Consider the following 13,352-nt stretch of genomic DNA (forward strand, 5'->3'; position numbering starts at 1 on the left):
TCACCGTGTCATTCAGCGTTGCTTCGGTTACCTCCTCTCTGGTCATGGCACGAGGCAGGCTATGAGACACAATGAAGTTCACGTACTGTTCGGCGACAGGCTCCATGCACCGATATGGTGACGTGGAGTTTACTGGATGTCGGGACAAGTAGTCAGATGGGTTACTTGGACCACTGGTGTGTTGCACTTCAAAGGTGTATTGTTGAATTCGAAGTGCCAAACGCTCCAGCCGTGCTGAAGGCATGGAGCGAGGGTTACTGAGAATGCTGACCAATGGCTTGTGGTCTGTCAGTAGGCAGAATGCTGTCCCATACAGGTAGATGTGAAAATGCTCAATTCCCCCCACCGCAGCCAGCATTTCCCGTTCAATTTGAGAGCAGCGTGCCTCCACAGGAGAAAGAGCACGACTACCATATGCTACCACTCTGGTTTCGCTTCCGAATGTCTGCGTGAGAATGGCACCAAGGCCATGAGGAGCAGCATCTACAATGAGTGTGATGTTCTTTCCTGGATCGAAGTAGGCGAGAGTTGTCGCCTCGGAAAGCTTTCTCTTCAGTTCGTCCAGGGCGTCTTGTTGTATGTCTGTCCAACACCAGTCCTCTCCTTTGGCCGTGAGTATCCTGAGTGGTTGGGTGAGGTGGGCCAAGTTGGGTATGAACCGACCACAGTAGTTAGCGAGCCCGAGGAGACTCTTCACTTCAGTGGCGCTGGAAGGTGGTGATGCACCAAAGATCGCAGACACCTTAGTCGGGTCCGGTTGCACACCATTGCTGGAGAACACATGCCCGAAAAATGTAAGTTCCCGTTGGTAGAACTTGCATTTCTTGACGTTCAGTGTGAGACCACTTGCAAGTAGGCATTCCAATGTGGCCTTCAAAGCCTTATCATGCTCTTTCTCAGCCTTTCCATACACCAATATGTCATCGCTTACGTTGAGCACGTTGGGGATGTTAGAACCTGACGGATGGTGTCCTGAAACACTTCGGCTGCTGAGCTGATTCCGAAGTTGGCTCTTTTGTATCGGAAGAGCCCAGCATGTGTGGAGAAAGTGGTGATCACACGGAATGATGCGTCAAGTTCTAGTTGGTGATACCCATCTTTCAGATCGAGTTTAGAGAATAAGATGGAGCCGTTCAAAGCAACAAAGATGTCGTCCACTGTGGGTGTGACATGTCTCTCACGCTGGATAGCTTGGTTGGCACAGCGCATGCCAACACACATTCGAATGTGCTCGGGGTCATGTGGCTTCGGTACTGCCACAATTGGTGATACCCGGGGGGTTGGTCCTTCAGTCTTTTCGATTATGCCAAGGGACTGTAGCGTTTCGAGCTCTTTTTCCAGTGGCTTTCGCATTGAGAAGGGAATGCGTCTGTGAGGTTGGGCTACTGGTTGAACACTGGGGTCAACATGGAGGTACACCTGCAAGTCCTTTAGACAGCCCACTCCCTTGAAGAGGTCTGGGTAGGCCATCCTCGGATCCAGTCTGTTGGTAACCTCTCCCACACTATACGTGATCTGGACTAGTCCTAGACGGGAAGCTGCAGAGAAACTGAGCAGTGGTGCACAGTCTCCAGACACAACATAGAGAGTTTCATGGCTGCTGCTCTCCTTGTAGGTCATGACAACATCAAGCTTTCCAAGTAGCGGTAAAGGAGAATTCGCCCCATAAGCAAATACTTTCTTAGATGTCTTGGACAGCGTTTCCTTGCTTAAACCATTTTTTAAGCTGTTCGAACCGACGACAGACACGGTAGCGCCAGTATCAATTGTAAAACGGACGTCCTCGCCATCAAGTTTGACGTCTACCTGTGGAGATCCCGTGACTGCGTGTACAGTGAGAGGAGGTAATGAAAACGTGTTCATCACTGTCAGGGCTGCTGTCCCGCACGACTGCGTGTACGGCTTTGTGTGCTGAACGACATACACTAGCAAAGTGTCCAGTTTTGTGACACGCAGTGCACCGTTTGCCGAAAGCGGGGCAACTAGAGCGTCCCTTACTGTGAGGCCATGGTTTTCCGCAGTTGTAGCATGTCGCGTTTGCCCGTTGATGGCGCCAAGGCTCACGAGTCCGTGACGGCTCTTTCCCATGGTGCTTCGGCTGATGAGGTCGCGAGGAGCGCTCGGAGTTTACTGCAAGTGTAGACGCTGACGCCGAGTTTTCCTTACACTGCCGGCTTTCTTACTCGATCACGGAGATGTCGTGCTCGACCTCTTCAAATAACCTGCCTTGTTTGAGAATTCCTTGCAAGTCGAGGTCATGCTGCATGGCATACCGGCGTAGACGTGTCGACGTTCTAGACAGCAATATTTGATTCTTGATTTCGGTGTCGTCATCGGCGAAAGCACAGTGCCTAACAAGCTGTCGTAGCCTGGCGTAACATGCGTCGAGCGACTCGTTTTCCATTTGCTTGGCTTGACGGAAGCGGTAAACCTCGGAGGTAGTGTTTACTCGGGGTGCGAAATAGTCGTCGAGCTTCCTACGTGCTGCGGTGCAGAGAGGGGTTGCGTTACTGGAGCCACCGGTGCTTGAAATGGTAGACGCAGCTGCGGCTGCGGGAGGATCGGGTAGTGCACAGTATATGTCATACACTTGTTCCCCCACGTAGTGTAGTAGTATGGCCGTCTTCCGGGCATCGGCTGTGATACCGCAGGCTACGATGAAGTTTTCGAAGCGTTTCACCCACTTCAACCACTCGGTGCCGACGTTGTTGGCGTCAGTGCTACGCGCGTCGAAGAAAGGGAGCGATGGAAGCATGTTGTGCGCCATACCGCAAAGTAGAAGCTTCGACAATGTGTGTTGGTATCTTCGTTCTGCTTAAAATCGCTGCTTGGCAGCCTTCACGAAGTTCAGACGCATCCTCGTCGCCATTGTAACGTATGGTAGTTCGAGCATTGAGACTGATTATGGCCGATTCTGTTGGGAACGCACACACATTTATTTCAACGAAACTGCAGCCATCTTGGAAGCTCCCTTGAACCCCAGGGTTGCCTACCTTCATTCCAAAGAGTGTTATACATGGACACTACACACTCCTCGAGTATCGCCTATTGCATCCAACCAAGCTGTTACCTCCTTGGGAGTGGCAGGTGGTAGAATGTGATATATCCTTTCTCGCAGTCGCAATGCACGCTCCAGATGTCGACATCTGAATGCATTTCCTAGAACTCCAGTACAAGCACTCGTGCACAGAGTTCTACACAGACGCTTCCAAGTCACATGCCGGGGTGTCCCATGCAGGCGTCAGTCCATCCCTCTCGGAATCCGATTCACTGCATCCGGAAACAAGTATCTTAAGGGCCGAGGCCTACGCGCTATTGTCGGCTGTGAAGCATACTAGGAAATCAAAACTCCAAAAAACAGTTATATATACGGACTCCCTAAGCGTCGTGAAGGCCTTGATGTCCCTCTGTAAGCAGAAAAATCCAGTACTTATTGAACTCTATTCCTACCTGTGTAAAGCATATCTATCTAATCAGCATACCATTATGTGCTGGGTGCCTGGCCATAGGGGCATCGAGGGTAATGTTCTGGCGGACGAGATGGCCACGTCAGTTTCATCACATGCTGTTAATCCTACCGCTGATGTCCCTGTCACAGATCTGAAGCCTTTCTTACGAGAGAAACCTTGAAACCACTGGTAACGCGCGTGGGACGCAGAAACAAGAAGCTGCTCGTGATAAAACCACAGTTAGGTTTCTGGCCCTCCACAACAAAGTCACGCCGAACAGATGCCCTATTCTGTCGTCTCAGGATAGGACACACCTATGGCACCCATAATTCTTTACTGACTGGACATGAACCTCCAGCCTGTGGTAGATGTGGTGAGAGGCTCACCGTCCTCCACGTCCTCCTGGAGTGTCGAGCAGCCGAATCTGAGAGACAGAAACATTTTCCCCTAGCATACCGGCAGCACATCCCCCTTCAACCAGTAATGTTACTCGGCCCAGAACCGCTATTTGACACCGACGCAGTCCTACGTCTTCTGAAAGATGTTGTGTTCTATGTTGTTAGTCCCACATGTTCGTAGCGTCTCCTCTCTTCAGAGGATGGCGCTGTGATAGCTCTTTCGTATAGCACATGCCTCTAGGCCCTTGCATCTCAAGGGCTCTGTTAAGACAGTAGTGCTGCTCGCAAATGTTTATGACACATTTTACTATATCATCATTACTTCACATTGCATCTTTCGTGTTCATTGTACAGCTCATTAACCATCGGCATCATTTTATCGCATATAGGTTTATGCACTCTGCAGCGACTATTTTTAGGACCCTTTACAGCCACGTAACATCTACCTCTCGTTATTCATAGTTCCACTGCGAACTCTAACACCGGCCTGGTGCTTTTTGGCCTCATTTGGCGCTTGCGCCACAAAACACCACATTCATCATCATCAAGTGTGACGATATCTTGTGATAGAATGAACTGTTAAAGACACGTCATATGATATCCATCACGATTTAACGATTTAACAAGGTGTTGCACGATGTTGAGATCTTGCCGGCGATATTGGCAGCGTGCGAAGTCATTTGTTGTAATGAGGTTGCAGTGCATTACAGTGTCCATGTTCATGTGGCAATCCTTGATGTGCAGACGGAAAGAACTTGTTCTTGGCCAAATGGGTGTTAAGGCTTGCTAAACATATTGGACAGAGCACAAAGTGTAAGAACATGAAGCGAAGGCATTCCTTCCCTTTCTCCCATTGTCTTGCTTCATGATTTTGTATGTTGCACAAAGGAACATGTGAAAAAAGTTTCAAGTGCTCATCACTCAACTATGCCTTAAAAATACCACGTATGTGGCTGGACCCAAAAGTAACTAGAGTCTAACAATTTCTGCACTTGCCTTTCTTGTTATGCATACGGCTGTTTATGTTATGTTAGCTTACACCTGTACACCCTTAATTCGCATTGCTCTTGGCAGAAGGAGGCGTTTGTTTCCATCATTACTTGATAGTTGCAGATTGCTTGTCAGATTGTTTCTTTTGGCCAAAACTGCAATTGAAAATGTCGTACTTCATTAACCCATAAGGACGACACTGAGTAAAGCCTCGGTCTGCGAGTGGCTTTTTTGGATGAAGAATGATGCGATGTCCGTCAAGAACAAGCCATTTCCTAGCGGGGTCTTCACGACTTGAACTTTTCAAAACATCATAAAAGTTCTTCATGCGATCAGCAAGAAGAAATTCACTGATGAGTTCTCATATGAGATAACTTTTTTAGGGTGCCATTGAATGACAAGTGACATTTTGCAGGTCTCAAATATGGCCACTAAACCTCTAGTGCTCGTTGAGTATCAGCATGCTGGGCTAAAGCTTTTTCACTCTGTTTTTCATGGGCTACTGAAAACAGCGAGAATCCTCAAACGTTCCACATTTTCTCACTTTGTAATTTTTCACGATTCAGAAAAATATTTTATGCTGAAAATACAGGGGGTCTTTACAAACTGGGTCCAATAAGTATCCTAATACAGAATTACTGAGCAAATACGTAAGGTCCACCAGCCATTTTTTCGTCTATCATTCTGAAATAACCCTCAAGACCTATCGAATAAAAAAATGAAAGCTCGTCATTAGCTTTAATATCTATGTTGTTTTCTGTCATTTCATAATGACTAACTTTTCTTTTATTTCTGCAGCATCAAGGCCTTCTATTCTCCATCAACAGCTGAGGGCGACAAATCACACCAAGGACTCCTCTACACCTGTCATCTCTGTCACCATCAAACTAAATATTTGCATGACTATAAAAATCACACCAGGGTCCATACTGGCGAGCGTCCATTTAAATGCCATTTCTGCTGTCGGAGCTTCTCACAAAATACCAATCTGAACGCACACCTGCGCATCCACACGTGTGAGCGTCCGCTTAAATGCTATTTGTGCCCTAGGAGCGTCTCACAAATGTCCACGCTGAAAGGACACCTGCGCACGCACGCAGGCGAGAGGCCATTTCCGTGCCCTTCGTGCCCTCACAGTTTCTCACGGAAAACCAATTTGAATGTACACCTGCAAATCCATCCAGTCAAGCTATTTCGCTGTCCCTCGTGCCCTAGATATTTCAAAGTAGTGTAGATTTTGACAGGTATTTGCGCATCCACACGGGTGATAAGCCACTGCAGTGCGCTACGTCCCTTCAGAGTTTCCTGCATAAAAGCCGTTTGACTGTACACCTGCGCACACACACAGGCGAGAAGCCATTTCGGTGTCCTTCATGCACTCTGAGCTTTTCGCAGAAGGGTGCCATGAAGCGACACTTGCGCCTTCATACAGGTGACCAACCACACCGCTGCACCGTCTGCTCTATGTCTTTTGTACAGGCTGATTAATTGAGAGATCATAAAGAAAGAAAGCACCCTGACACTGCAGATTAGTTCAACAGTCACGTTGAACTGGCCTGAATTATCAACCTATAGAATAGCAGCGGTAGTGAAATGCTGGAGCATCTGCCATGTGTGTGGTAGGACTTTAATGATGGAGGCAAAAGGTGTAGCGCATCAGAGCCAGGACAAAATAACACAGATGACACACACTCTTGGCGCTGCACGCGTGTGTGTTCTTCTTTTGTCCTGGTTCTGATGCGCTGCGCTTTTTTGCCTTCATCATGATATACCAACAAGCCCAACGTGCAACTTTAGGTAGGTGTTTGGTTCGAATCTCAGTGTAGCCGGAAACCCACTGCTTTTTCTAATGGGCAGAGATGTACAACGACCTGGCGCTAGGTTCTTTAAATGTGTCCTTATCTCGGGTTGGTGTCATGGGACTGCCAGACTCATTTTTGAAATTTGTGTGCTGTTTTGTTTGTCTTAGGTCTTGCACCGCAAGCACAGCGGTTTACGAACCTCTGCCAAGCAATGCGCCAGAAGTACATGTTGCTGGGCTAGTCGGTTTACACTGCTGAGTAGACCATAAATATGATAGCTTTGGCGCAAACAAGGAAGGACGGATGCTCCCCTTGGGACGGGACGCTCCACTTGTTCCCTTCCGTCCTTCCTTGTTTGCGCCAAAGCTATCATATTTATGGTCTACTCAGCAAGCAATGCACTCCTGCTGGCCGGAGTGCTTGCACATTATTTTACAACCCAGTGTGTGTCCGGTGTGGAAGGATCGAACCACGCATCTCCCTTAGCTGAGCCGGGCCTCCAGTTTTACCAAGGCACTGCTTCAATTCTGGCCTCTAACCGATTTCGCAGGCAGATGTGCTACCTATATTTTGATTGCAATGAAACCTTAATTTGACCCTCATTATTTCGGAAAATAGGATAATTCGGACTCATTTTTTGGCCGTAGCAGGCTATATGCATTATTTAATAGAATCAAACTCGTTATTTCGGGCATAGTTGGCCATTGGTTAATTTGGATGACTCTTGGAGCGCCACGAAGGTGCGATGCAAGAGAGCAAAAATGGAGCTAGCATTCAACCGAAACGGAGCGGCGGAGTCCGTATCGCCATAGTCGGCAGTGTTAATCGTGCATGAAAGATAAGAATGCCACCACAGTTTGTGCCTATTAGTGCCTTTATAGCCTTTGTTCTTGGGTTCACTGCAGCTTTTAACACTGTATTAGTTGCATGCCTTCGTGACTGCATTTTCGCCATTGATCATTGCATCAATAGCGAGCATGGTTTCGTCCGCAACGGTTGCGGCAAGCAGTAGTCTTGTTTTGACACAGCGCCCGCGTCGGCCGCATGCCTTCCGCACTGCATGGTTGCCGTCTTTGACCACGTCAGTAGCGACCCCTTGCGGTAAACAGTAGTTTGGTATTGATGCGGTGCGTGTGTCGGCTGCCTGCCATGAGAACTCCATGGTTGAGTGCAGTTTTGCCCGCAACAGTTGCAGCAAACAGCAGTTTAATTTTGGCTCAGTAACAATAGCTGTGCACGCGATGTCACAAACACAGCGGCATCTGTCGAGGATAAAGAGCGCTGGCTACATGGCGATGGACGAACGATCTGTTGACGGCCAATTCACTGGCAAAAAAATAATTGGGATGTATGCGCGGCAGTAAAATGTGTGTTTCGGATGAACTGCGAAGGAAGTCACGAGGCCTTAGCCGCTGCGAGCACTGATCAGTCATGAGACGAGGAGAATTGCAGCTTTCACACTGCATTTATGCAAAAGAGAAGCGGGATTAGCCGATTCATTCAGTAAATAAAAGTGTGGTGCCATAGTAAGCATGTGTTTATTGTTTTGTTGATACCGTCGATAATTCGACATTCAGTCAATTCAGACATTTTTTTCAGTTCCGTGAAATCCGAACGAGTCAGGTTTTATTGTACATTAGTACAAATTACCTATAGCCTTTAAAAAATAACTAAATGTAAGTTGCAGATTCTTGAGCAACCTTGCCAGGCTTCAGCACTATGTGACATCATGGGCCACCCATCATTAAAGAAAATTGGGAAATGGTTATTACGAAAACAAATTGCTCAAAAGATATATTGTCGAATACATTCCTTCTACTTTTGAATGAACTTAATAGAACTGGAATTAATATTTTAATAACTGTACAACGCAACATAGGAATTTCTTTTTCTCAGTGTAAATCATTTCCATTTGAGTAGTAACAAATCGCCACATTACTTTTACTTCTTTTGGTGCACGTAAGTTCTTGTGTTAATGTATATATTTTGTCGTATTCTTTCTGTTTGTGATCTGGTTAATATATGTCTCGACAGTTAGCAGCGTCTTGCGCAAACTGCTCTCACCGATTGCATTGTACTAAGGGGCTGTGGGCTTGGGCGAAGCTCTTAAGGGCATCTTTATCCCCAGCCTCCTTCACCTTTTTGACGGAAATAAAATTGTGTTGTATTTTACATATGTAGCATGCTGCCTAGTGTCCTGCTGCATTGTTTGCTCAAGTGTTATCACATGCTCTTAAATGTTGAAATGACTTCGCAGGATGCTCTTGCCTAGTCTAGGAAGTTGTAGGAACATATATGTTGTAATATGACTGCATTGCATTACAGTGATATGTGTTCACGTGACTTCTCTTCATGCGAAGGCCCTACAAATAGATGTCCATACGTCAGATATGCCTTCAAAACACTCAATGAGTGCAATAATTTGCTCATTCAGGATAAAGTCTGATTATTAGATGTCTCGCTCAAATATATTGGTGTTCTCGAAATTGCCTATTTGAAGCTACGAATGACAGGAAACCAGCTATTAAGTTAGAGAAAGCATAGAGGAAAATACATGTTTATTTGAAGTAATGATCAAAGTGAAGTGAAAAGATAATTACTGCATGTGGGACCATATTATTCAAGTTGTTTGAAGTATTTGCCGGTCGAGGCTTTTAGAAAATTAATTGGTTAGCCTTTTGGGGAAATAAGCCATCCTGACGTGACAGCGGATGTTCAACTTCCTTACAGCCTATTATTAGGTTATAAGGATGTTGCATTATTATTCTACTACAATTATCAAAATAACCTACCTTAACATTCTCGTGACTGAAGAGTTTTACCCAATAAGCCGTGGTGCAATCAGGCCGCACTTGCTTTATGTTTTGTTGACATTTCCATCAGCGTGGGCAGTCGTTTACTTGGTGTTAGCTGTAGCGAATGCATAACCAAGCTCTCCGTTTATCAATATAACACCAATGCATTGTTGAATATCCGCACTATAAGACCACTAAAATCGAACAAAACAGCTGGGTATGATGATTTATAGCGAATCACCAAATATATAAGAACAAAATATCAATATTTTACGCCTACCAATAAAATTTTTGTTTGTCACGCATTTTGCTCACGAACTCCAAAGGGTAGGCTCATATCAATTTACGAAATTTGTGATACTAATGCATTATCTAACTAACGGCCTGATTAACATCTTTTAATGCATGACTACCTTTTTTTAAGTCCATTGAGCAATGAATAGTAGCATTTCGCGGAAAAATGTAACATATATTTAAAGCTACATGGTTTTTAGCACTGTTAAAGATCCCCAGGTGGCCAAAATGAATCCGGAGGCCCCCGTTACTTAACCTTTCATGGAGGATTATCGTTCACCGTACTGGGATGGGGGGGGGGGGGGCGTAGCTTTCTCAGGATTTTACACTGCCATGAAATTACGAGTAAGCGCCCCCTATGATGAAAGATAATTCAAGAAAGTTTGCAGGGCTGTCCTTGCACGTTCGCAGACCGAAATTCAGGTGCTGTCGGCCCTGAAACCAGCGGCCAGCGCGCTAGACCTACAGCGTCTCCCAGCGATCGCTGGCTCGTCTGGCTTGCCCGTTCGATCGCCTCTATCGGTGTCGTTAAAATCAAATGTATTGCAATTTAAGCGCGACATAATCGTGTACACGTTGTGCTGAACAACATGGACGCTTCGTTACGAGCTGCATGCGGTCGTGTCGCAAGCGCCACCGGTCGCCGATTCGACGGTCCAGCGAGCTAGGCATGCCGGCTCCAAGTCATGGGCGGCCGCCAATGGAGCCGACACTGCGGACGTGGCCTTGCGGAAACGCGTCTACGCTGCTCGCATAGTCGTGTTTATATTGGCATATCTTGTTTACAACGAGAGGGCTGTGCAAACACGTTTGTTTTCAATTGCCAATCATTCCGAGCATTCCGACGCGTCGTATGACGGTTTGCACGTAAAGTCGCACCATGTATCTCGCGCTTAATTCACGTGTGACGGACGGAGGCTATGGCTATGCTGATGGTCAATGCTCTTAAGCCTAGACCACACGTACACATGCGGACACGCGCGCCCACGTATGCGCACACGGCATGCAGCCGGTACGACACGGCTCGTACGCGTCGAAACGCGACACGATTTCAGTGAACACCTTTTCTCTGTTGTCGCGCTCTTGAGCTGCCCCGCATCGGCGCGCCTGGTTACACAGCTACGTCGCGCTACGTCCAACTTTCAGTGAAGCAGATTTCTATCATGTAAGCAAGTGCTTCTCATTTACTTTTTGTGCTGATCTAACAGCTATAAAAATATTGCATTTACGTTTATAGGTATCGAATCATTTTGACCACTCGACCGGGTTGCAGGAACGCCGGCCTCAAAAACAAAAAGGCCGCCGTTGCTGCGACCCGGTCGACGGAGTGGAAAGTGGGGGTAAGCGTTATATTGCCCTGGTCGTTCTAGAGCTTAGGGCGCGAAAGCGTTAGGTTCACCCAAATAGGCGCTAAATAATGATTGGGCTTGGCTCCGTATATTACTTTTAAATAGGTGGCGCTAAAGCGATGAACGCGACGAGAGCTCTGAATCGGTGCTTCAGTTCTGTCCGTGTGGTCTTCGCCTGTATCCGTGACTGTGGAGAAGTGATTGTGGCTGTTTGATGTCATTAAATGTGAGAGCTTGTGGCGAAGTGACTGAGTGTGGCCGTAGTAGTTCTGCTCGTGTAAAGTTTTGCTGACTTCACATGTGCATGTGACTGATCGTGTTGCCCAATACCTTTGTGGAAAGTGACGTGGTTTGTGTGGATGTCATCGCAGCGTTTGCCAGCTTCTGGGTGGCGCCTATGCCAATTATTGATGGCGTTGCTCAGTAGCTTTGTGGAAGTTGGTGTACCTTGTGTGGATTTCGTCGCCACTTATGACTGCCTTAATTGTAGGTGGTCACGCTGCCTTTTGTAGCGCGTACGAGCGCGAGAAACTTCACCACTTTTTGTGTAAACAACGTGAACGTCTCGAAATGTTAGCTAGAAAATCAACCAGCAGCAAGCCAAGTCTCCGTTTTGTGGTTTTGCGAGCTTATGCTCGTGCGAGCAGCAGAATGAAAAAAGATCCGTTACATAATGTCAGTTCCATAAAATCAGCTTTGCCGCAATACACTCATGTTATGCGGTGAAGCTAACAAAATGTATTGCGGTAAAGTATAGGAAAAAGTTGGCAGGGACCACTGTATTACTGCGGTGATTTTCATGTTTTATGGTCATGACCGTGTGCTTTTAAAAGGCGCGAACAAGGAAGAATCACGGTCGAAGCGCATGGCACAAACCTTGCCAATGCTTCTATTGGAAAAAAAAGGAAACGAATTGGAGTGGGTGATGCCAAAAAGAAAGCCTTGACTTTTGTATCATCAAAGCAGTTCCAAGAATATTCAATCATATTTCGAGCTGCCTTATTTATGATTGTTCAAAGTATATGCATATATTGTGCACCAGCCTTAGCACCAATTCTAATGTACTTTAATAATGTAAGTTTAATAACTTGTGGCAAATATATAATTTGTGTTGTATTGTGTTGTGCTGCTTATCAGCTGCTGCGTTCACTTTGTAATGTGTATAATAGCTTCAAGAGTTGATGCATCCTCCTTATCGAACTCATCGAAAGGTGAACAACCTGTCAATCCATCGTCATTCTTGCGGTTGTACACCAGATTTCAGAAACATGGGGATAGTTATGATACACAAAGAGTAGCTCAGGCTTAACATATCCAGATGCATGCACAGGAGTGCGGGAGTCGACCATCTATCTCTCTAACTTAGGTTGAATGTGCATACTTGAGTAACATGTAACACTTGGGTGTCTGGTTTCCTTTATTGTTAGCTTAGTTCGTGTTTTTGCCCCATTTGTAGGTTTTGGTGTGTGTTGCTGTGTATGTATATAATTGCTTCCAGAGTGGCTTTCTTGTAGCTAATAAATTTAGAAAAGGCAGCATTCTTCATTTTGTGCATCAGACAGCAAGTGAGCATGCTTCAAAGGATGTTGGATTTTGTTGCCATAAGCAACAAAAAGACATATAGACTGCTTGCTGGAGGTACACTTTATAGCATTAAGGATATTAACATGCTGATAACTCTGTGCACAATAATTAGAAAGATAACATGATGTCTGACATGCCTTCTTGCCACCATGAAATCTTGTCAGATGCATAACACGGGACAGACACCACAGATCTTGGCCAGCCCTTCCCATTTGTGGTCTTGACCTCCTACCACTGAGCAGACTGGTCCAAGAGACAAAACAAGCAACTTTTATCTGATTAAATGTAGTGTATGTTGCATAAAATTAGGAGATCATGTCAAGTGTTATTGTTGACACAGATACATATCTGTGAGCCTCATAAACTAATGTCAAAAGAAAGAGAATGATACCCATGAAATGCACTCTTGGTAGGACGGTAGGACCAGTCTCTTGCAGAGTTAAGTAACAACCATGCGGCAGTATCATGATATCAAGCTGAACAGTAATCTACTCCAAGAATATTTTTCTTCGTGAAACATTGCACTGATAGTCTTGAAATACAATACCCATTGACAACAGAAAGCCTTCCAAATTAACATGACAGTAGGGCATATTTTAGGAAGCAAGAATGAAAACAGAGCTGGTTAACTATGGAATATGTGAATGCAACTCTACAGAAGTTAGAGAAATGAATCAAATGGAATAGTTTA

General features: G+C 45.9%; 1 protein-coding gene across 1 annotated transcript in view; it reads left to right on the forward strand.

Moving 5' to 3' along the window:
• Nucleotides 1–6,908, forward strand: part of LOC142590651 (uncharacterized) — an 85,494-nt gene extending 78,586 nt beyond the window's left edge. Inside the window, exon 3 of the mRNA XM_075703031.1 lies at nucleotides 5,636–6,908. Within this exon, the coding sequence (XP_075559146.1) occupies nucleotides 5,636–5,668 (33 nt within the window). The 3' untranslated portion in view covers nucleotides 5,669–6,908. The remainder of the gene's footprint in view (nucleotides 1–5,635) is intronic.
• The last annotated feature ends 6,444 nt before the right edge of the window (nucleotides 6,909–13,352 follow it).

This window comes from Dermacentor variabilis, chromosome 8 (genome assembly GCF_050947875.1).
Source record: "Dermacentor variabilis isolate Ectoservices chromosome 8, ASM5094787v1, whole genome shotgun sequence".
Classification (NCBI taxonomy): domain Eukaryota; kingdom Metazoa; phylum Arthropoda; class Arachnida; order Ixodida; family Ixodidae; genus Dermacentor; species Dermacentor variabilis.